The 25,759-nt window shown below is 38.6% G+C and overlaps 1 protein-coding gene across 2 annotated transcripts in view; it reads left to right on the plus strand.

The window, feature by feature from the left end:
- The window catches only part of MSH3 (mutS homolog 3), a 121,713-nt gene that overhangs the window by 39,248 nt on the left and 56,706 nt on the right, over window positions 1–25,759 (plus strand). For both annotated transcript variants that reach the window (XM_072860663.1, XM_072860662.1), the window contains exons 9-12: window positions 4,403–4,515; window positions 8,073–8,187; window positions 14,571–14,655; window positions 15,247–15,356. In XM_072860663.1, coding sequence (XP_072716764.1) covers window positions 4,403–4,515; window positions 8,073–8,187; window positions 14,571–14,655; window positions 15,247–15,356 — 423 coding nt within the window. The remainder of the gene's footprint in view (window positions 1–4,402; window positions 4,516–8,072; window positions 8,188–14,570; window positions 14,656–15,246; window positions 15,357–25,759) is intronic.

Genomic DNA, 25,759 nt, shown 5'->3' on the forward strand with positions numbered 1-25,759 from the left:
CTTTACTCTGGCAGGAGAAAAAAGCTGTGCTTATAAAAATGTACGCACTCAGTGCCAAAAGAACAGCTGCTTGGAAATGTCATTGAGGCTTTGCCAGAGAAGCTATTGGAGCTCTGTGCCAAGATTTACCAAAAAAGGAAGGATGATTGTTCTCCAGTTCTTACAGACAAGTTCAAACCTAGAGCCCCTGAGCTAGAAGCAATTGTATAACAAAGGTAACACTATGGCAAATAAAAGAAATGCAATTTCAGTTAAGCATGTTAATAAGGGAAGATGACATGGTATACTTGGTTTTCTGAAAGGATTAATGCATTCAGGTTACCTTGCTCTACTGGGTAGCGTAGGCATTTTTTTCCTACGGTGACAGACTGGTCATCCTAGCAGAGTGCACTGTGAGAAGCTCAGAGAAAATAGCAGTTTGAATAAAGTGTACAGGAAAAATTAAATAAGTTATTTGTGCTTTATAAATCTGTGCTTAGCATCAGAAATAAAAACTTCTTACTAAATTTTAGGAGCAGAGACCTTCCTTCCCAAATTCTGTATTGTTTATGAACTTGTGTTGTGATATATGGATGTACAGTGAAGTATTGGTGCCTGCACCCGTGCATTTGAATAGTCCTAAAGCAGAATGGGCAGGGCAGGATAGCAGTTGAACTGTAAAATTCCAGAGTTACTTGCTTTCCTTAGAAAGGCTTCCTGAGCTTTAAGAAAACTTAGTTTGGATGTGTTTGTTTTTCAGGAAGTCTTTATGCACTTTGTCAGTTTAATTGTGAATTATAGAGCAGTAATGAAGTGACTCCTGTTTTATTCAGCACACTGCAGTGAGCTCTTGTGCTTATATGCAAGCTCATTCTACAATAAAAGATTTTTTCTTTTTCCAAAAATCTTGAGACGCTTTCTGTAAATTAGTTTTATTTATGTTGTTTTACATTCTTCTAGCTTCTAGCATTTTTTCTAATATTTTTCTTAAGAGATTCCCCTTTCCCCCCCCCAAATTTAGTATCTCTTTTAAATATTTTTCCTGCAGCACTTGGTAAGCAATGAATCTTTAAGTGGATGCATTGACTTGCCAGATAAATAGAGGGATAAAACCCTGCAATGTTGATCCTTTTTCATTTTCCCAGTAGTGTGACAGATAAATTAGTCCCTACTACTGTTTCTGTAGTAACAGAATCATAGAACAGTATAGGTTGGAAAGGACTTAAAATATTACATTATATGCACAAAAGTGTGTGTGTGTCTGTGTAAATGTGTGTATTTTAGGATCATATCCTTTATGCATCTATTTATGGACACATTGATTTCATATTCTTAACTGTGGCTGATGATCGTCTCTTCAAGCAACTCCCTTAACTCATCTTGTGAGGAAAGACAGTTCTGCCTGAAATTCCAATGTGTTTAGGGAGCAGGGAATTTTAATAAGGGGCACTATAGGTTCATTCATACCATCAGTTGACAGTTTGAAACCCTGAAACATCTCTGTTTGCTCAATATCCAGTTAAGGGTGGTTGCAGAAAAACTTGTGCAAGGAAAGTAAAAAAGCTTTGAAAAGTTCAGTTTCATCATTGACTAACCCTATCAGTGTCATGGGACTATGAGGATTGCTTGTTTTCAGAAGTACTGGAAAGGATATCAGTAAAATGAGTTGCACAGCAGTTCATTGTAGATATTCTGACAAGAATGATGTTTACAAAAGTTGATGGCAAATTGACTTCTGATTTAAATAGGCATTGGTAGCTGGAGAGATAAAGCATCAACATAAGCATCAACATATCATTCTGGCTATAATCAGAAAAATGGCCTATGGGTGATCATCTGGCTAAACAAAAAATAGACATGAAAACCTTTTGCACCAAATTTTGTTGTCATACATCTTGATAAAAGTTCAGATTTTTCCATATGTTGACTAGATATCTATAACCTTCAATTTTTTTTACTTTATCTAGAATAAGGTGCGTACTTTCAGATAGACAAAGTGTCAGATATTTGTTTGATGCTATCTAGAATATAAATATTAAAATATGTGAAGATCTTTACAAATCACTGAGTTGTCTAATTCTAATTTGAACTATTTCCTATCAATATAGTTGATGAACGAAAGTACTACTATAAGAAATCACTCAAGTTATATTGATTGTAACTATCATTTGCCAAATTTTATGCTAAGGAGTTGGATAAACTTGGTTATGAAATGAAAGAAAATCACAAATGCATTAAAGAAAATTACAACAATTAATTTTTAACCATTACTTTAAAAACAAGCAGGTGTGGCATGAATCATCCAATGAATTACCCTCCCAAAGCCTCCTGTTTTGACTTTGGTTCTAAAAATTAGCTCTGCAGACCTTGCTAAGCCTTGCTTTTCTGAAGGCGGTGTTATGAAAACATAAGATGTAGAAATGAAAAATAAAATCCTGTTTTAAAAAGATTTCTCTAAGTCCCTACTCACACATGGTCAACAGAAAAGCCCTGCTGTCTTGCAGCACTGATTCAAAGGCTTGTGCTCTGCTGACCTTGAGATACCATACAACACATTTTAAAAAGTTTAATGCTGAAGTGGTATTCTTGCAAAAGGCTGTAGTGAGTATACATGCTAATTTAGCTAAATGGATGGATGTGTTAGAGCAGATTATTAGTGAAGGTTGGAGCAAATTAAAAACACAAGGAAGAAAATAGCTGATTGCTATCAGAGGTTGAGGAACACAGACTAATTGTCTTTTACAGAAATCCATTTGCTTTAAAAATGTTTCCTCATTCTGAGTAGGACTAGGGCAGAGGGGAATCCCAGAGGGTCTAAAGACTGAAAACTTAATTGGATCAGTCAGTTAAAACTAAGGCACTCAAAGTAAGCAAGGGATCATCTAGGATACGCTGAGAAAAGTCAGACCTCTAAGACGCAGTTAGTTTGACACGTATTATAGGAAAATAACTCATTTTTAAGAGCTGAGCCTCAGAGACATATTGATCCTTTCAGATGGGAATACGTACAATGTAATGCAGAAAACCTGTTTGTTTTTTCCTGTGAAGTCGAAAAGCCCTGCAAAAAGGGTATTGATTAATTTCCTTCCTATAATACCTACACAATCTCTCTCATTGCCATAATTCCAATGTGCTAGTAGAAGTATTTGGTTAATTCATGTCACATGGTAGTATGAGACTGGATACTGTGAGGCCAGGTAGGTCTTATATATGTCTTTTACTGGCAGTTTTCTACTGGCTGCTTTTTCAGTGCTCATTCTGTAGCTGTGTAATTATGCTCAAGGGTTGCAGGGGGAGTGTGTGTGATTTTTGTTTTGTTTTTTAACCAGTGCATCGTTTAATGCTGTATTAACAGCTGTACAATGTGAATTGGTAATGCGGCATACAATTTTAATTTCAGTGAACACTTAGGAAAAGCAACCAGTGTAGAAAGGTTGTATCTTGTAAACACCACACACATACTCTTCTCTGAGTCAGATTTTGGCATCTCAGGTGTACTGCTTGACACTCAAGCCCAGGTACTGACCAACTTTGATCTCACGCACATTGCGATGAATAAAGGTTTTTGCCACTGTCTTACATCAGCAGGTGGTGGAAGCAGGGGTCACAGGAAACAGGCTAGATTAATTTCTCATGGGTTGCTAAACTGGCTGAAATCCTGTACTGCTGTAATTCTCAATTACTTGCTGACAGTAGGGAAGGATTCATGGAAGACATCTCATTTGGCTTAATGGTAGAACAGAGTAAGTTTGCAACATTAGCTGGTACTGTTAAACAGGGAGGAACTGCTGGCATGTTGGGAGGACTGGCTTATCATTAATAACATCCTTGACAACCTGGACTGCAAACAGACTGAAATAAATTAAGTCCTTTAGCACAAGGAAGAGAAAAGTCTTCAAATAGTTATGAAATAAAGGACAAGAATACTTTTATTTCAACTGCATGTAGGAAAAGGTGCAATAGGTTAATGTTGCAACAAGTTGTACAGCATAGAACAAAGCCTTTAAAAATAAAGGATAATTAAATATGGTAATAGATAGCATAGGAGAATTTCTTCATTGTTTAATCATCCTAAGTCTTTAAGAACAGATAAGGCAAATACTTGTTATGACTGATGAAAACATATTTACTTCTGCCTTGCAGGTATGCTGGACAATCTCTTGGAGTCTCTTCTGGGCTTGCTTGCTATTGCTCTTTGGGTTTTATTTGTTTTCACTTTTATAAAGGAAAGAAGAAAGATTTAAAAAAACCCACTACGCTCTTAGAAATGTTCTCAACCCACCCAAGTAGCTCATCTCTTCATTCTTTACCCATTCAATTCTTAACAAAGGAAAGATGAAAGAAAGTACCTTTGTAACCTACTTAAGTGTCCTTCATGAAGGGAGCGTAAATACTGAAAGTCAGTTATTTTTTTTCTTTGCAGGTTTCGGGATGACAGAATTAGGATAGAAAGGATGGAAAAACTCCATTTTGATTACAGCCATGCTTTCCAGCTGGTTACTGATTTTTACGCAAAAGAAGTGCCTGATACTACAGGTATGCCATTCAGATTTTTATGCAAGAGAAGTGCCTGATATTACAGGTCTGTCATTCAGAATATATTTGAAGCATGCATCCTGTTAGCTTTCACACAGATAAGGAATACATGTGGGTGCATCCCATCAGGTCTCATGGACTTGTCTGTGTCCAGTTTGTTTAAGTGTTCCCTAGTTTGATTCTCCTCTGTTAAGGAGAAATCTTCATTGCTCCAGGATTTCCCACTGGTCTGAGAGGCCTCGAATTCCTCAAGGCACATCTTACCAGTAAAGACCAAGACAAAGGAGGCATTGAGTTCCTCAGCCTCTTCCATGTCCTTTGTCACCAGATCTGCTGCCCCATTCAGCAGTGGGCCCACATTTTCCCTTGCCTTACTTTTGCTGCTGATGTACTTGTAGGACCTTTTACTGCCCGTCATGTACCTTGCCAGTCTCAACTCCCGGTGGGCTCTGGTTTTCACAGAATCAAAGAATGCTTTAGGTTGGAAGGGACCTTTACAGGTCATCTAGTCCAACCCGCCTGCAAGAGCAGGGACATCTTTAACTAGATGAGGTTGCTCAGAGCCCCATCCAACCTGACCCTGAGTGTTTCCAGGGATGGGGCCTCCACTACCTCTCTGGGCAACTTGTTCCAATGCCTCACCACCCTCATTGAAAAAAAGGTCTTTCTTAAATCCAGTCTAAATCTGCCCTCCCTTAGTTTAAAGCCATTACTCCTTGTCCTGTCACAACAGGCCTTGCTAAAAAGTCTGTCCCCTTCTTTCCTATAGGCCCCCTTTAAGTACTGGAAGGCTGCTATAAGGTCTCTCCGGAGCCTTCTCTCCTCCAGGCTGAACAACCCTAACTCTCTCAGCCTGTCCTCTTAGGAGAGGTGTTCCAGCCCTCGCATCGTTTTCATGGCCCTCCTCTGGACCCGCTCCAACAGCTCCATGTCCTTCTTGCACTGAGGGCTCCAGACCTGGACACAGTACTCCACGTGAGGTCTCACCAGAGCAGAGTAGAGGGGCAGAATCACCTCCCTTGACCTGCTCGCCACCCTTCTTTTGACGCAGCCCAGGATACTGTTGGCCTTCTGGGCTGCAAGTGCACATTCCCGGCTCAGGTCCAGCTTTTCATCCATCAGTACCCCCAAGGCCTTTTCCACAGGGCTGCTCTTGAATCACATCATCCCCCAGCCTGTATTGAAACCGAGGATTGCCCCTACCCAGGTGCAGGACCCTGCACTTGGCCTTGTTGAACCTCATGAGGTTCACACAGGCCCACATCTCCAGCTTGTCTAGGTCCTTCTGGATGACATCCCATCCTTCTGGTGTGTCAACTGCACCACTCAGCTTGGTGTCATCTGTAAACTTGCTGAGGGTGCACTCGATCTCTCTGTCAATGTCATTGATGAAAATATTGGACAGCACTGGTCCCAGTACGGACCCCTGGGGCATAGCACTCATCACTGACCTCCATCTGGACATTGAGCCATTGACCGCTACCCTCTGGATGTGACCATCCAACCAATTCCTTATCCACTGAACGGTCCACCCATCAAATCCGTATCTCTCCAATTTAGAGAGAAGGATGTTGTGGGGGACCATGTCAAAGGCTTTACAGAAGTCTAGATAGATGACATCCATTGCTTTTCCCTTGTCTACTGATGTAGTAACTCCCTTGTAGAAAGCCACTAGGTTGGTCAAGCAGGACTTGCCCTTGATGAAGCCATGCTGGCTGTCTCAAATAACTTCCCTGTCCTCCATGTGCCTTAGCATAGTTTCTAGGAGGATCTGTTCCATGATCTTCCCAGGCACAGAGGTGAGGCTGACAGGTCAGTATTCTACCCTTTTTAAAAATGGGCACAATGTTTCCCTGCTTCCAGTCACCAGGGTCTTCACCTGACTGCCATGATTTTTCAAATATCATGGAGAGTGGCTTGGCCACTACATCAGCCAGTTCCCTCAGGACTCTGGGATGCATCTCATCAGGTCCCATAGACTTACGTATGTTCAGGTTCCTCAGGTGGCCACGAACCTGATCTTCCCTTACAGTGGGAGGGGCTTTACCCCCCTGGTCCCCAACATGTTGTCCATTGACTCGGGAGGGGTGAGGATAGCAGTTGCCAGAGAAGTCTGAAGCAAAAAAGTCATTGAGTACCTCAGCCTTCTCCTTGTCTGTTGATACTAGATCACCATTCTTGTTCATCAGTGGAGGTACGCTTTCTTTAACTCTCCTTTTCTGGTTGATATACCTGTAGGAGCCCTTCTTGTTATTCTTTACATCCCTTGCCAAGTTCAGCTCCAGCTGTGCCCCTATACACAAGCAGGTAGGGGTCGTATACTCTTCCCAGGTTACCCATCCAGGTTACCCGTCCCTGCTTCCACTGCCTGTGCAGTTCCCTCTTGCTCTTTAGTTTGACCAGCATGTCTCTACTCAGCCATGCCGGTCTCTTCCCTTCCTTCCCTGATTTCCTGCATCTGGGGACTGAGAGCTCCTGTGCTTTATGGAAAGCATCCTTAAAGATCTGCCAGCTCTGTTCTGCTCCCTTGTCCCTGAGGACCGTTTCCTAGGGGTCCTACTCACTAACTCCTTGAGGACCTAGTTTTCCTAACCCCATCCCTGCAAGCTTGAACAATGTCTCTATATTCTTCCTGAGTCACCTGTCCCTGCTTCCACCTCTCATGCTCCTCCTTTTTAATGTTTGAGTTAATCAGGAGCATCTTGTTCATCCGTGCAGGCCTTCTGCCACCTTTGCTTAATTTTCTGCACATTGGGATCTTTTTCGAGGTTGGAAGAGGTGAACCTTGGAAGTGAACATTATTTAAATAGAAATTAATACAGGGCTAGCATCCCTTTTTTTTTTCCCCCATAGCTTGAAGATGTGTATTTAGACAGATCTAAATTCACACATATATAGCAACTGCAGAAAATTACTCAACATCTGAAATGTTTCTTCAAGTTCTTGTGTGTGTTAACACTCTAAGAACAGAAGAACAGCTTTAAAAAAATCTCTGAAAAAACTTAACTAAATAGGGTTTTAAATACCATTTTATGTTGAGATATGGAGTGAATTTTCCTATTGTTGCAGCTGGAACAGGGACTGTAGTAAAGCACTGTTTAGAGACACTATCAAATAGGAATAGCTGTCTGACAAAGATGGAACCATATTCTGCAGGTTGGCTGAGGCAAATAAAACATCAGCATATGTGCCAAGGCCTGTTCATTCCTTTTAACTTGCACAGATGTTGCCTGCAGTAATGGATACTTCAGAAGTCAGTTCTTAGTTTTATATTTAGAAATTTCTTATGCCAACAGTTAGTCATTTTTATGAAGAAAAACCTGTGGAGTCAAGTGTTTTATGTTTCATAATGTGTTTACATTATTGTAATGTCCTACATTCTTTGGAACCATAAATGCTAGTTTGGAACCTCACTTCATGTTGATTTATAGATAGCATAGAACACTGTCATATATTGCAGATTTCTGTTTGATTAAATTGAAAAACAGATTATACTTTTTCTAAAATGTGTAAATAGTAAACAATGAGTTAACAAGAAAATAACTTTTTTTTTTTAGGTCCTCAAAAACTATCTGTAATACTAAGCTTGGATAAGCCTGTTGTTTGCTCTCTGGCAGCAGTAATTGCATACCTCAAAGAATTTAATTTGGAAAGGATGCTTTACAATCCAAGGTAAGTTGTCTTATATAAACTTCCAATTCAAAGCACCAATCCACGTACCAGTGTTATCTTTTAAGTTTTAGCAGACAACTTCCCTTCAATGTAATGAACACACCTGCTAGAGTGATAAACATAGTCTTTGTAAAAATTATACCTTACATTTAAGCTCCTAATCAGAACGGAAAGAGTCAAGTGATTCCTTTTTTTTAAGTGGTGTCTCATGAAAATCTTTATGAAGTATGTTTGTCTAGACATCATGATCAGTAATGTAAATGAACATGTACTGCTGCCAAGTGTTATTGACAACAAACAAGGTACAAAAAGTGGTAGATACTAGGGGGGAAATTTTAAAGTTTGTTAATCAATATCAGCCATCATATCTCAATCTCAGTTTCACTTTGTGAACAAAATTCGGGGCTTTTTTGGCAGCTTTTAAAAAAAAAATTAATGCTGTAATTTAGCTTTGCAGATGGTGTTTTATTTTGCCAGAGGTGTGTAAATAATTTTCTTTTTCTTTAGCTCTGGAAGCAGGTATAAATGCTAATGTGTTGTAATGTTTAGACATTACAGACCTCAACAGGTCTGTTTGAGTTGGTGAATCTAGTTATCAATTATAAAGAAAACAGACATTCTGCACATCCTGGCTTTCTGAAAAATCTCTTGAGTTGGCACAATGGTAACTAGGAGCGGGGGAACAATCATGCAAAGATAGACCATCACCATTTGTGCAAAGTTACTACGAAAACACACAGACATGGAAATAATCTTGTCTTCCCTTAATTAGTCCCAACACTTAGGTTTATTAGATGTGCCTAGATGAGTACTCAAAATTTTTAACAGGATTATGCAGGTGGAATCAAATGAAAATGGAAAGATATTGCCACTCAAGCATCTTTTTATCCGTCTTGCACAAGTATAAAAGATTGCTATCCTACCTAGCTTAGGTTTGAAAATATCTTTGAGGTTTATTAAATGCTTTAATAAAAGTTTTATCTGTCATGGATCCTGTGCAAAATATTCTCTTGGTTGTCTCAGTATTCCTCTGTCCTGTAAGTAGGCAGGATTTAACAAAGTAAGCCTGGCTGCAAACTGGAAACTTAGAAATATGCCCTGTCAGTTGTAGATCATTCACATGTCATATGAGATTCTTAAAGTTTCAAGCCTTACTTTGAAGGGCTCCCTACATTACCAGTTTTTTTTTAAATGCAGCTGCATTTAAAAAATTGACTGCAGATGTCAGCTTTAAACATTTCTCAGGTATCTACTTTGGAAATCATATATACCTGGGTTTTCTGGATTTTGGAATGGATTTTCTTCCTTAAGTTGCCCTTCCCATCTCCAAGTACTATTAGAATGTTAACAAGAAGAATTCTTGTGGCACCTTCTAAGCCATCTCCCCTGCCTCATCCATCAAAGCATACTCTGATCTGTGGTGTTCCAGCACTGTTGTGTTGCCGCTCATCCTCTTTGGTTGGCTTTTTGGAGAAATCTTATGAGAGTTTCTGAAGAAGAAAGCGAACTCCAAGGAAGTGCTGTTGTGTGGTCACACTTGTAGACCGCTCTTGTCACAGTGCTGTATGTGCGATCACACATAAGGTGAATGTTCTTTCAGATGGGGGAAATACAAAACCCATCTTTCATGTAGAAGTAATTCAGTAGCAGAGGAGAAACATCATTACATGTAAGCTTATCTAGCAGCAGTCGCATTTGTAATAGCTGCATCTTAAAATCAAGTATAATTACAGACTGGGAAGGAAAAGCACTAAATCTTAGAGCTGACATTTGCCTGCTGAAGGTTGCTCTAATGGACATTGTATGAATGTATGAGCATCTGATTGGAAAGACAATAAACTATTTGGTATCTTGGTGATACACTGTGAAGAAATAAGATACATTCTTTGAAATAACTTTGTTCCTGCGCTCAGGAGCTTGGATTCTACTGTACTTACTTCTAGAGCCTTTACTGCTTTGACTACCTGATACTGAATTCTACCTGCAGTTTTTAGTGTGTCACATATATTGAAATAGTGAGCCAAATACTGAGTCAAACTCATCTTCAGTATTTTTCCTAATGCTAGTGAAATACTATCTAAATACTGAAAAGGGAAAGCCTTGTAAGCAAACCATGTCAGGCTTGTGGATCTTCTGTGATTCTGCAGGAAATAGAAGAGAAATACTTCCATTGCACTGTCAAGCAACTTAAAATTCCTAGGAGAATTCAGGTCAGTGAGCATATACTGATGAGTCAGTGAGCATGAAGTCAGAGTTGTGAGATAGTTTTCAGTTTATTAATGTAAGTGACATAGATCTGGATGAAAAAGACCTATTTGATAGGAAGACTGACAAAAAAATTCCTTACACCTCTGTACCTTCTTCGGATAAACACTCTTCTCCCAGCTGAACAAAATTCCAGCTCAATTTGTTACTAAGAGTCCTCTGAGGGAGGAGAGGAAAGAGAGAAAAGAATTCAAGAAGAGGAGAAATCTTTGATTGTACTTTATAATAGGGGTGGAAGGGAGTTGGCAAGATGAAATTAAGAGAGAAGTAAAAATGTAAGTTCTTCAGCTTAAAATGGTGGACATCCTTGAATTTTCAGGGGAAATGTCATAGAAATGAAGGGAATGATGTTCATAAGGCTTCCGTATCTTGAGTGCTGATGATGTCAGAAACATCATGTGTGCAAGACAATGCATAGGTTTATTTACCCACTCTCACTATGAGAAAGGGAGTACTGAAATGATTTTGGGAAGTTTGAGGGTCAGCTCAGGCGCATGAGGGACTGAAAAAGGAAAGGCATGGTTTTCAGACACTACGAAGAGGTGCTTAGCAAAGGATTTGCCATCTCTTTTGAGACCACAGAAGAAGGGCAGCAGGTGGAGGACCTCTTGCACTCCAGACATTTGGAGCTTGTAGGAGTGCTGAGGCTGTGCACCAAGAAAGTGTGCTGAGAGAGTGCAGACATCTAGGTAGAACAAGGTTGCAAGCCCACTCCTTGGGGTGAGTTCAGTGGAGAAAAAGAAGACTAATTCAGGATAAAAATGATGGAGGTTATTTTTGTTTCTCTTAATCCTTCCCAGGTCCTCTCATTTCTGTTCTTGTTCTTTGTTTTGCATTTCTCAATTTTGTTTTGTGTGTGTGTGTTTGTTTTATTTTGTTACTGGGTTAGTTGGAAGTTTCTGCACGATCACATCAGGGCTCCAGATCAGAAGTTATAGCCCTGTGGCAATATTTGTTAATGAATTTAAAACTGGTTAATTAAATACAAAACATAGTCTGAGCGTGATGTCCTTTGCTACTTAGACTGTGGTAAATGTCTTTCAAACCTAAAGAAAGCCAATGCTTCTGAGAAATGGAGAGACTTGTTTTTACTCCTTAAAGCTGAATTCCTGCAACTCTTGTCTAAATATATAGCTTTGTTCTGTGGTTTATTCACCCTTAGAAATCTCAAAGACATGGACTCTAGAGGTCTGTAAAAGTTAATTGAGCAAAGAAAATCTGCTGCTTAGTAGGCTTTCAATACAGTGCCTTGCAGCTTTGCTGGAAAGTTTTTACAGATTTGTAAAATTAAAGTAGTTGAAAACTACTGATCTGAATAACATGCATTCACTTAGGCTGGGTTACTGAGTACGAAATTATATATAATATCTCCTGTGGAGAGAATAATGAATAAAGCATAAAAAGTGCCCTTTGCTGCAAGCTTCTCAGGAGGCAGAATGACCAAGAAGGTTCCATTTCACAGGTAATATATAAGAATCAAAGTCTGGGGATGTAGTTTACTGTCCTAAAGTAATCATAATAATCCTTTAATATTTATGATCAAGTATGGTTCTACTCTGAAAAGTAATTTTATGAGTAGGAGCCTCTTTCTCATGAATATTCCTCAAAAGTTTCCCAAATTTTACTAGAAGCTTGTGTTTCTTTTTGTTTCCTCTTTTCATTTTTCTCGGCCCAGGTGGCATAATCCTACCATGCCTTGCTCCTCTGTAGTGGAATTGCCAGCTATTTCTGTCACTTGTGTTTTGTGCTGTTTAAGTATTTGAGACAGTTGCAAGTCTGTTCTTTGAAACTCAGGTCACGCTGTCACCTACAGAAGGAATTACTGCATTGTGATCCAGTTGAAGTGATTTTGAAGGGTCATTTTTACTGATGCAGGAGATGGCTGACAGCACCACATTAGAATTTCCTACAAGGAATGTGTTGACACTCTTGCTGCAAAACCAGCACTGACTTAATATTTGTTTACAACCACCTTCTTATGCCATTTGGTCCCTAAACTCCCTACAAAGTGTCTGTCTTTGTTCACATTTTTATCAAGTTCTGATCCCAAGCTGAAGGAAGATGAGGGGGTGGAAGCAAAACATGTTCTGTGCTGTGACATCTGGAATTGTTGGTTGGGCATATACTGCAGTTGATCTTGGCTATTATGCATATACTATAAGCTCTCAGTTACCAGGGTTAATGGCAGGGTGGAGTAATACAGATAACGCTAACAATGGGATAATATAAAACACACGTCATTTACGTTGTGAGAACAACTTTAGCATACCTGAGTCTGAAAGAATAGTAAATATACTCTGCAGTGGAGCAGAGTTAGTTGTCTCTAAATACTACCGGAGAGCAAGCTTGCTGTAAGCAGAATATGCTCTGTGTTAAGTGCTCTGAAGCCAAGTGAAGTGGGGAAGCACTAGAACCAGTAAGTCCACAGTCTTGAAACTCATGGATGGGTGGTTGAGGGTTGATAGAAACAGCCAAAAGCATCTTTTTTGCTTTTGGGAAGGGGTGGACAGGCATGGTTCTTACCCAGCTGGGTTTAAGAGATCACAGGCTTGAGTAGGGGCAAATCGAAATGCAGCAAATGGGGAAACTGCAGTTTAGGTAAGTCCTAAATGCAGAAGAGGTGCTTTTGGAAGAGTGGGTAGGATTCGTTGTTGATCATAAGGATTGGGAGCCAAGCAGAAATCATTCCTATTTAATTTTTGCTAGTGTCAGCAGTTGTGATTGAAGATAATAAACAAAAGTATTGTTTTGTTGCTTATAATACTGTGTACTTTGGAAAGTGCTGCTGCTTTTGCCTCCAAGGTCTTGTTTTGCTGGTCAACTTCGGTTGCTGGGATAGCACACTAGAGCAGAATAATTATGAGTACAGTTCTGAGGCAGCTGTACTTCCAAACTATCACTGAACTTCTTTTGGGCACTCAGATGAATCTAGTGGGTTTTGTTTTTTTTTTTAATTCTGTGGAAAATACTTCTAATTTGACACATTATTTAGGAAAAAATTTGCTAGCAGACCCAAACACCTGCATACAACATAAATATATAACATTAGTCTCTGAATATTTAATGTTTCTGAAAGTTTTAGTGCTGTTTTTGTTTTTAATATAGCAATAATGCAGCTGTGTGTGCCTAACAGAAAAGTTCGAGTATTTGAGTGCTCCCCCAGAGAGTTTAAAATTGAATGCACTGAAAAATTTTTTTTAAAAAGTCAAGAAAGCAGTTTTAAATCCTACCCAGCAAGTCATTCTGTTTTAGACTAAGACAATAAAGAGTGTCCTAGATTTTGTGCAAAGGGCAGTCAGCAGTATGATTAACCTAGACAATCATGACTTGATTTGTCAGAAGCATTTAGTGAGGATCTTGCACTTCGCTTCACGATCCCGACTACCACATGTGTATGTCTGAGACTGAAATAATTTTCATATCTGATATGATTACACATCTAATACAATTGTTTTATTATGTTGGTTCTAAACCGACACAACCTTTGGGTTGGTCTCATCCTCCTCTGTTAGGGAGTGTCAAAAAGTCAAGTAATTTTGGTCATGGTTATTTCATATTTAAAATAAAATAGTTTAAATATACCCTATTTTTATTTTCCTAAATAATTGCACTAACAGCCTGTTTAAATTTGTGGTAGTAGTAAAAAATAAGAATATGTATTTTGATATGCTGTTTTGATGATGAGTTGTGTTAAAAGTCTGTTCCACTCCTGAGGTATTAATTCTTAGTCCTGTCCCTATCCCTAATCCTACAGTGATCATAACAGAACACTAACAAAAGCACATACTTTTTCAATTACATCATAAACTGAAGAAGGAGTACTTCATTAACCATTTAGTGCATCAGGATTAGATAACAGGAGAGCTGGATTTTATTCTGAGCTTTGTCAGAGTAATTGTAGGAAACTGGGAAGTGAGTCATAAATCTTGTTTTCCCAAGCAGTAAATTAAAAGAAGTTATTAGTGTTCCGTTCTTTTATTTATTTGAATAGATTTTAATTTCTTACTTGATTTTTTTAATGTTGCATAACTAATGAATTCTCTAATGTGAGAAACTTGACAGTGTTTCACCGTTACGTCTGTGCCCGAATTCATAGCATATGAAATTCCTCTCCCCAGCAACTTCAAACAGTTGTCAAGTGAAACTGAATACATGACAATTAATGGGACAACAATGAAAAATCTCGAAATTTTACAGAATCAGGTAAGGACAAATGTAATTTTTTTTAATAAATGCAGAGATTTTCACAGCTGCTTGACATACTCTTCCCAATAAAGTTAGTTAAGTTAGTTTGAAAATCTCACCCAGAAGGTTTAAATTGTTTTAAATGGGATCAAACTGAAGGAGGATTACCTTTTCAGAAGGATAAATCAAAGTTAATCTGTGCTGGTTTTTAGTGTGAGTTAGGAACTTTATTGCACTTTGACTAGCAAAGAACTTTCTAAAGTTTGAGTTCTTGAGCAACTGCAGTCAAGTGATAAGACTGCAGGAGGGTTTGGGGTTTTTTTTGTGCTACTGCACAGACCTTTATGCACAGATTTAATTAAACTTGTTTACTTCATTCCAGTAATTTTCTAAAAAGATTTTCTGGCTAAAGGAAAGACATACTTAAGTATCTTGTGACTGTTGGAGGTACTTTAGATAAAACATTGTTGGGGAATGAGATCAGTAAACGAACATGCAGTTGCCATATCTTAAAGCCTGAACAGAATGTTTAAGTAGTGTGGTGAAGATCCTTTAACTACATAATTGATTGCTCAGTTAAAAATAATGGTGCTATTTTTATTATTTTAGACTGATATGAAAACAAAAGGAAGCCTACTCTGGGTCTTGGATCATACTAAAACTTCCTTTGGACGTCGCAGATTGAAGAAATGGGTAACCCAGCCCCTCATGAAATCCAGGTGAGATAGTTCTTTATCTTGGGCTAAATTTGTATTTTAAAATTATGATGTTGCGCATGCCCAATGCAATGATTTATTTTTCCTGAAGACCTGAGATCCATAGTAGAGTTTACACAGGAAATGATATGGTAGAAGATGTGGACGTTATATATAGGTTTGAAAGAGTTAACTGCTCTGTTTGGGCACAGAATATCTACGTAGTTCAGAGTAGGAGGTTTAGAGCAATTTAGAAATTCCTATGGAGAAATCAGATTGGGTACCATCCTGATTTTCAGAAAATGGATGAGGATTACCTGCTATTGGAGGATGTTTTATTCCTAAACTTGCCAATTAATGTTTGTTGTCTGTCTTGGTTCACAAGTACTTGCATTCTTAATGTTTTTAACTTGTTCTAAAGTAGCTGTGGATGTTTCTGTTATCCCTGTATACAGTGTATTCCATATGAGAGCATTTCTTTTTATTATTTCTGAAATGTGATGATTGTTTGGTCACTCTTGTATTTTGAGCTATGCTTTTTCTTATTAATGCTTTAGAAACGCTTTATTTTGTAATACTATCATGCTTGTTTTTACTTGTCTCTGTCTTGAAATGGACTCCATCTTTTCTGATTTCTCAGGTTTTACTGGAGTGTTGTATTGAATATGTAGTAGATAACGGTATTGAGTCCATGGAATGTTTATTGCCTACATTTTAGGTTTTTTAGATCTATTCCTTTGTGCATTGTCAATGACCATTGTCAATGTAGGGTTTACCCAATTGTCACTGTTCACTTCAGGTATAGCATACAGAAACTGCTTTTGGTTTGGTTATCTAAAATAATTTTTCCCTCTGTTTTACTTTTGTAAATATATTAAAGAGTTTTAATTTTTATTAATTTTTAACACTTTTAAATAGTGAGGTATACCAGTGTTTTAGCATCTTCGTGTTGTTGGTAATTTACAGTGTTTCTACAGAAGCATTTTTTTTCCTTGACCAATTTATAATATGTTAAAGCACTACACTGCTGAAGCATTGCTGCTTAATTTTCTTATTAGGCTTTTTGTAAGGATCTTTTCTCAGTAGTGTAAGAAAAGCACATAACTATTTTTTTCCCTCCTATTTTGTTAATTTAGAATATTAGAGACCTTTTCATTTGTAGGAGCCCTACTGGTTAGACTGTTTCAGGCTACAGTTTATCCCTACAGACTGGCAGGGATTTAATAAGTTGATTTCAGTATGTCTTTTTTTAAATTATTTTTTTATTTCTTCTCATAATAGCTGTTATGTATCTTCCCCACTTCAAAAAGGCTTTTGATGTAACCATCCTAAATAGTATTAGACTTCATGGAAGTTGATTATGTGCCTGGTGTTCACCTTAAAAAGCATATCGATAGAATTTCTGGGCTACTTTAGAGTAAGAAATTGAAATAAATCGGTTTATTTCTTTTTCTGCTCCTGAGGTACCTTACGACCTTTTGGGACTCGTTTGTAAAGTCGTCAGGAGGGGGAGCCAGAGCACAGGCCTGGTGTGGTGGCAGCACTGAGGATGGGACCTGACAAGGAGTGCCGCTAACCCTTTTGCTCCCATATGTGATGCAGCAAGTGAAACCATTCAACAGTAAATACCATTCAACAGTAAAATAGACAGAGTTCTCATCCGGACACAGAGGACAGAAAAGTGCTTACCTGGGGACTTAAGGCCTTCTTTCTTAACCAGTTAATTTCGTTTAAATTCTCCCTTGTCTCAGTGCAGAACCAGCTTTACAAGTTTGCAGTTCTGGTTTCTTCTCTTTCTCCTCTGCTCTTTGCTGCTTCTAGAGATTGATACTTCTCTTTTTCAGCCTTCTTTCTCAGTATGGAAGGAAGTTCCATGGTTGGAGATGACAAAACTCCTCAGTTGAAGCTAAAAAAGCTATTTTGTTTCTCTGTCTGTCTTCCTTTCTGACTCTAAGTTGTAATTTCATGTACTTAGTGCATCAGACATTCAGCAGTATTGTTTCCAGTAATGCACACAAATGCACTTAGAGAACAGTCTGTAATTGTAATTCACCTGTGCCTCCTGGAGTGACGTTTTCAGAGGAAGTAAGATTTCTGTACTGCATCTTTTCCAGTCAGTGGGTAGGTGCATTTCCCTTGGTCTATCAAAAAGTGAGAGACTGTAATTACTGCTTTATGCCTTATAGTTGAAAATCACTTGGGATGATGACTAAATTTCCAGGGGAGAAACCATACACTAGGTTGCATAAAGGTAGAATGTGTACAGACAGCTCATTTGGGCAAACTTGAAGATATCCATTAGGTCATCAGTGATGTAATACATTTAGAGACTAACAAGAAAAGGTGTTAAGCATTAGGTGTGTTCGATTTGGGGGGGGAACTTAACCAAGGAAGGTGTAATGTCCTCACTTATTCACCTAGGTATACAAAAATGATGAGTTAAGACTGTATGAGTCATCAAAGACTGAGCTTTTTAGGAGGAATCAGGAAAGTAATCGGTTTTTTAGGAGTTATATCTTTGTGGAATACAGAAGCGTTATCTCGCCTTGCCTGTCTTGCCTTTGAAATGTAAGTTCCATTGAGTGCCTTTCTCGCCCAACTTCTGTAAGGGGAGCGGAAAGAAAAGGAAATAGAAAGCTGAGTTGGTTGGAACGTTTTTGACCGAATGAAATGTGCTGTTTCCTTGTCAAGTAACGGAGTTTCAGCAGGAGAAGGAGTAGAGCTGTGTATTACCATACTCAACAGCAAAAGGGCTAAGGATTGGTCTCAGGATACAGCACTGTAACACATTGTGATTTTTGTATCTTCATATGTGTGCAACATTTAAAAATAATTTCTTTCCTAATGCAAAATTCATCTCAGAACCTCTGAAGTTGATGTGAAACAGTCATTGCTTTTTGAATAGCTACAGAAAGAGGAGAAAGATAAGCTTAACATAGGCCTGGTCAAGCAAACCTGGATCTGGTTTGCGTCTTTCTTGTTTTGTTGTTGTATATGATGGATATGTTGTCCTATGGCGGTGGTATTAAAGGAAGTGCAAGAAAGTTGTTGGCCCTGCACATGGACAATATGAAGCCTCATCTCTGCAAAATGTGTCTTTCCTTGTCTGTCTGTTATATCCATGGTTCCCACCCTGGGAACTCTCATCCTCATCCCCAACCTTCCCACCCTCATCTTTGCATCTTCCTTTCCTGTTCCCTAAGTGTTATGACTGGCTCCAAGCTACAGCAATGCTGCTTGCCCAGTCTGGAGTCCAAACAGAATAGACAACTGTGGAACAAATATTGCAGCGTTTTCCTCATTGAGTATTAATCTGTGTCTGTGCCTTGCTCAGCTGTTGGTTCTTGCATAATTTGTAGGAAATGTGTTTCCCTGAGATCAAACAACCATCTTCCTCGACCTTGTCAAGGTTGGCTGGAATTGAACAAAGATTTAAAAAAGGTGGAAGAGTAGCACAATTATATGGAGGTTTATTATTTCCATATTAGATCAGGCTGTAAAGCTAATAAAGCTGTGACTATGTGCTTAAAGTAGAACTTGAGTTGAATGATGGATGTATCATGCCGCGCAATTTATAGCCGCTGTAGGGGAATATGTGTAGAATTCCATTCCTGTGCAGAGAACTCTGTGGCCTGTATGTATAGAAAGCATTGCATAAGAGAGATTGGGTTTTTTTCTCCCTAGTCTATTCCTGGAGAGGTAAAATATCTTTTAAATATCAGTGGGTGGACATCATGAAGTGTCATTTCTAGTACTGTAGCCAGGGAGAAGGTAGAGACTTTGCTATCTAAGTGGAAGATAACCTGGAAAATGCTGGTATTTGCCTTTGTTGCAAAAGTGCTTAGTTAATGAGTTAGAAAAGTATCTAGTGCAAAAATGTAAAAGCTTAGGTGTGGGGGGTGGATAAAAGGGGAAGTGATAAAATGTTTGTTGTGTGTGTGATGTGAACATACTAGTTTGCACAATGGTGTCTCTCTCTTTGGGGTAATATCTACTGTTTTTTGAGGGTGTTCATCGTTTGAAGTAGCTTAAACAGACTGAGTGATCCACAAGTACCTAAATTGTATTTCTTTAATATTCTGTTGACTCTCTTAGTTTTTTAATATGTTATGTATGATGTGCAGAAGCTAATGTAATGATGTGAATGGTAAGATTATGGAGAGCAGAATGCCCTAAACACAGAGTTCAGAAGTCATGCAGCTTCCAGCACAGAAAGCTTGCTCAGGGCTTTGGGGTGAATAGGGTTTGTCTTTGTCAGCTTGTGTTGAAATAGGAAAAAAACCCCAAGCCTCTCACCCATGCACACAACTTCACATCTATGTTTTGGGGACATGTGTGAGTTCTGGTGTAGCGCAAGCCACAGAATATGCTTAATGTACTGGAGTAAATGTAGACCAAAAAATTAAAAGCCTCTAACATAGCATAGTGTGCCATGGGAAGGGAGTGGTGATCAAAGGTTTCATTAATGTTTTGGGCCTCTGCCATAACAGAGAACTTGTGAGATAAAAGTGGGCAATGCCTACCCTACCTGGAGGCCCAAGGTCCCTCTCCCTGCTTTCTGTGTGGACCCTGAGCTGGTGGCAAGGCATAGCCAGCACGAGGCTCAGTGTTTTCTTAGTGCTCCCAGTGCACTGCAGTGTCCAGCACCCTGCTGGTATCTCTGGTGCTGGGGTCGTGGAAAAAGGCTGGAGACAGAGACGTCTCTCTTAATTCCTCCAGGCCATTAATGGAAGTCCAGAAGCAGGGAATTAATTAGTTAAAAAGTATTCCAGGCCAGATCAAATACATGGCTATGAAACTTATTTTTGGGTGCCGCAAGGGGTATCAGCAGATAAAACACTAAAAGCCCCGTTAGGATGAGCTCAGCTTTTTGGCCCCAGACTCACCCCAACTTGTTGATGTATTTCAGCTTTACTGTAGTGTAGCTCATGTTCTTGTCTCCAAGACACACTGTTTGCGAGAAATGAATATGGGACTTTAATGGTTGGAACTCTCTGTGTAGTTTCTTGCCTGCTTTTATTCGTAGTCAATTTATACTCATTTGATCTTTTTCTAGTTAAAGCTGGTGTTTAAATCTCAAGGAAGGAGAAAAATAGTATGTATTTAGAGGGTTACCAAAAACATTTTAACCTTGGCTTTGCAGGCTAGACAAACCAAATTTTTACTTACCCCTCAAAAATAGGATTTCCATTTTTCCCTATCATTCTAGTAGCCTTTGCTATGCCCCATTTCTTCCAGTTCTCGATGAGATTATATTTTTATTAAGGCTGAATCGAAGCCTTGTAGCATAATATTAATAATTTCTATTAGTCTGAATATACTTTGCCTACAAGAGCATAGAATGACTGTAGCTTTAGCAAATTCAGAACTGCACAATTCAGAACTGCAGACAGTTCCTTATCTACCACTGAAGAAGAGGAAGAGTGTAAATTGGTATTACTAATGCAACGTGACTTTTACTTGGAGGAGACATACTGTAGAACTGGGAAGAAGAGGGTCCCTTTATAGTGATGTTGGCAATGACATGTCTTTCCTAATATAAAAATAGCTTGTTCTAAATCTTCTCACTTTGAATAGAGAGTGGTGTTTTATTTATATATCTATATACAAAATCCAGTCCTAAAGGAAAGTCTTTCAAGTTTGACTTTGTCCTTGCCCCTATAATTAGGAGATCTCTGCAGTAAAACAAACTACCTAAAGGTCTTTAAAGAAATGCATCTTAATTCAGAGTTAAACTGGTTGCCATTTGATACCATCATCATCCAGGGCTGGATTAGAATCTTCTTTTGCAGCAGTGATTTAGGAATAAAATCCATCCATCCTACAGCAGGATTTCACAGGCTAAATTTTCCTCCCAAGAATAAAGATTTTATAGCATCAGTGCCAATATAAAATGCACAAATGCAGGTTACAGCATACGCCTGAGATCTCAAAATTGTTGTAGTAAAGAAAAACATTGCAGCATCATCACATGTATTCATTCATTTTTGCTAGCTGTGTTTTGGTACCATTGAACGCTGTGTCTAACTCCTTATAAATGTAGTAATCAGGCATTCATTCATGTTGGCTAAAGTAGCTAACGGTTCCCTTTTTTGGCACAAATAGCTGAAATATATTGTGTGTGAACATAAACAAAAGCGTTTGATTACCATTTGCATATTTTATACATTTCTTTTAACAGATGTGAAGACAAAGTTTATAGTACTTGTATATTGCTGTTAAGTATTTGAGACCCATTCAGGAGTATTGTCTTCTCATGGCTGCATGTTTATTTCGGGGAACGTTGGACCTCTCTGGAGGGGTATGACACATTAGGAGTTTTGAGAGTAAATGTTTCTCCTGCGTATAGGAAAACAAGTGAACAGATCCAGAAGGATGTTAAATTTTTTTTATATTTCATTTAAATTTCACCATAGTAATTATGATATAATTACCCTTGTTAGTACTTTTTCATTGTCACTAATGCATAAAATTACAGTGGTCACAGCACAATTTAACAATTCAAGATTTATCCTATAAAGTTAGCCAGATTCTAACTTAGCCACTTAAGTAAAAAAGCCAGCGATAGACTTTTTTTGTTTGCTTGTTCCTTAAAAAGACATATACAGTTTATGGATTGCATAGTGGTAATTCTACCACAGCTTTTGGTTTTGACAGCATTAATTGCTTGTTATGAGAGAGAGTGGTCTAATGCAGAAAACACTCTGTACTGTCTAACATGGCCTTTAACTTGGTCAACTCATATAAAGGCTTCGTTTGTAAATTGTGTTCTGAAGGAAGGTCAAGAAAAAATGTGTAAATGAGACAAAATATAAAGAAACAGAAGTCAGAATAGCCTTCACCTTGTCCTGTGTTTGAAAGCAGCCAGTATCAGGAGAGTGTGAGAACAGGGCAACTGGGTAATGTTAGCTCCCCAGAGCACTCCCAGCTTCCAGCAATTTGCGGTTCAGGGACTTCCTCAGACACAATTAATACTTGTGTGTATCTTGCATTTTCCAGGGTTTAAGTAATACTTTTTCTTTCTTTGAAATGCTGTAGTTAGGCAGGAGGCTGCTGGGCTTTGATCTAGATAATAGGGTTCATGGAAAGCAATGTTTGTTGTTTCATACTCTTAATTATATTTTTTCAGTTGTTGAGTTCTTGTGACTCGTAGTTTTACATATCGCTGCAGTCTCTAAACAGATTTAATAAAATGAATTTCAATTTTATACATTCACTGTACTTGAGCTATGTCCTTACCATGATGAATGAACACATACTTTGTGCATTTATCGTAAGTTAAGAGATTTCTGATAAATTTGTATTTATTTATCTTGCATAAAAATAAAACCTTACATGACTGAAAATTTTCTGTGGTTCTTATATACCAGTTACATTATCAATTTCACTCTGCTTTAAATGTAATGATATATTATCACATCTAAAAATGATACATTATCACATCATTTGCTTCACTGTACGAGAGATCAGCAGATCTGTTAGCATTGCTGGTTGCTAGTGTGCTATTTAGATTGTTAAGATGTTCAGGTGTTAATTCAGCACAGTGCATTCATATCTGTAGCCTTCTGCTTTGTCAAAATAATTTTTAGTTCAGGATTCAAATATTTTTGTATTTGCTAATTTTCTGTATTGTTCACATATCTGGCAGCAGAATAATACAGGGGAGTATCTCATGATTTAATTTCAAATAGTTCTTTTAAATTACTAGAATAAAAAATTCTGCAGACAGATTTTGTTATGTTTAAATACATTGCAAAGTGGTTTTAGTATTATATTAATGATGCTATTCTTAGATGGAGAGTATGGCAGAAGTAAACGTATTGCTTTTAGTCAACTGACTTATGTTACATTATTTCACAGAAGATTGTTTTGGAAAATTGGATAGAGCTCAGATTGCTGACATGGTTCATACAAATGCGAAAGAATAGGCTAGTATTGCACCTAAATAAAAAATGTAGTAGTAGCCAGTTTATAAAACGTGAGACAGTTTCTTAGCATAAGCTGTTGAGTTTCTTTGTATAATGTTAGATTCAAATTTTCTAGTAATGGAATTTTTTTCCAGATCATGCAGAGATTTAGAAACCCCAAACTACATCAAATGTGCTGAATAACTGTGCAGTGCAGAACACATATCTCTTGAGGTGGTTTAACAACTGATCAGTATAATATATTTGGGCTCAACAAAGTATTTATTAGTTTAAGTATAAATATTTAAAGTTTAAAAGCATACTTTGAAATTAATCATCTGGCTGTTTTTATCATTTCTCTTCCCCATCCTTCCCTCCTCATACACGTGTAGTTTTACATAGTTCTTTGCTGTACTTTCTGGCTTTTGAAATAGGAATTCCAGTATGTTTTGTTTACAGGTGGAAAAAATGGGTCATTTGATACTGGATGCTGTTTTCCTGACCCTTTCTTGTTTGTGGGATTAAAGCAGAAAAACTGTATGGATGCTTAGTTTTAGATTTAGAGCTACAGTAACACAGCCATATGTGAGGGTGATTAAAGTGCAGATTAAGCTTTGAAGGGAGGAGTTTTTTGAAGATCTGCATCTATTTTGCATATTACTGTCTGTTTTCAGTTGGCCACATAGATATAATCATGCTGTTTAAATTAAGCGACAGTGTTCTGGAACAGAATTCTGCTGCTTACACATGCTTTTTATAATCAAAATACAGATTATTTTCTTCTTTAAGGTACATGTGTTTATAATTTAACAGTTCAGTACTCCTTCACGCAGAGGAGTGTTCCAGGGTCTCAAGTACAGCGAATTTAATAATTCTACATGAAAATGTAATTGTGGCTGATGATACTGACCTTTCAGAATTTCAGTGTAACTGTTTTGCTAGCTTCAGCGATGCATACTTGGGGTATTTTATTACTTTATCACTGATATAACGCTTCTCAATTTCCTTTCCATTATCCAGCTGTAGTTTAGAGCGCCTCACTAATTGATGTACAAAGCTTAAATCTCTGCTGTCTTGAATACGCTCTGTGGATGCCAACAGCTTGCTCTTTGGTTATTTGGTTGCATAACATAGTAACCCTGCCAGTCTGCACCAGATACGTGATTGTGGCTCTTAAGGATCGGATTTAAAGCTTGGATGTGTTCTGTGCTGACAACAGCCACTATAGGTCTGAGCAGTTGCACTGACAGTACTTGCTGTCTGCTGCTGTTGCTTGCAGGTTGCCTGACTGCCCAGAGGAGTGGGAGAAGTGTTTAATTTTGTGTATTTGGCATTGCTGGAGGCGTGGAACGGTGGTGGGGAAGAAGGTATTCTCGTGACCTGCAACAGGGCTGCTAAGCAGAGCCTACAAAGTCTGACATTTCTGTCTTCCTCAGGGCTAGGAAAAAGCAGTCTTTTAGGACAGTGGAGTATATTGGGTCCTGTGGTGTGATCGGAGAGTCTGCTGTCCCGTTCAGAGATAACAGAGTGATTTCCCAAGGTGCCCAGGGTCAAGACAACAGAGAGTCTGTTGCCAGTTCATACGGTGGCTGTGGAAGAGTGCATCTAACTGTGCTCCAGTTAGATGGTGGTAGGTGGGGCACTGCAAATCCTCGTGTTGTATAGCAAGGCTGCTCTGGGAATGAATATGTGTCATTTCTGACAGATGAGGGGATGGTTTTACTGTTTTAGTATAAAGCAGTATGTCACTGAAAAAAACCTGGCACTTAAATGCTGTTAGATTTATGTGTATCCAAGTGCACATCCAGTCATGATGTTCTCCCCTTCACATGCTGTGTAATAAAATTTCAAGGACTTTCAGATTTAGCTGTCTTCAGGGCCAGAGGCCTCTGACTGCCAGTCTGTTGTAATGTCTGCAAGCTGTGGAGCTCCTTAATTTCGTTGATTCCCTCATGGATAGTATTCCTCATGGATATTCCTCACAAATACTATCCATGAGCCACATCTATCCATACTATCATACTATCCACTAGCCAGCTACAGTGGCAAGTGGCATGGCAGTTCCGCAATAAAAGCCATGGGCAAGACAGACAGTCTTCTCCGAAATCTTAGATTTTGGTTGCATCCTTACTTTTTATCCCTCTGTGCTGGCTGAGCTCTAAGCATCTCACTGGTCTGTGAGAACAAACGTTGTCTGGGCCGTATTTGCCCTGCACACACTTGGCTGGTATAAGAAGTGTGGGTATCAAAAGACTGCTTTCTTCTTAGCCTGCAAGGGCAGACGGACTCACACACAGCAGCGTGGGGATTTTTTAACTTTCTTGCCTCAGGAGGAGAATGTTGTAATAAGGCTCAGTTGTCATTCTGGGAGAAAACACAAGGATTTTAAAATAAGCACTGGGATGTCTTGAGGATTTTTAAAGTTGCTTGGAACATCATGTTTCAGTTTCAGCCTTACTTGCCAGAAACTTTCCGAATGCCAGCTAAAGCCTTCCAGCGCGCTGGTACCTGCAGAGTGTG

This window comes from Ciconia boyciana, chromosome 4 (genome assembly GCF_034638445.1).
Source record: "Ciconia boyciana chromosome 4, ASM3463844v1, whole genome shotgun sequence".
NCBI classification, from domain to species: domain Eukaryota; kingdom Metazoa; phylum Chordata; class Aves; order Ciconiiformes; family Ciconiidae; genus Ciconia; species Ciconia boyciana.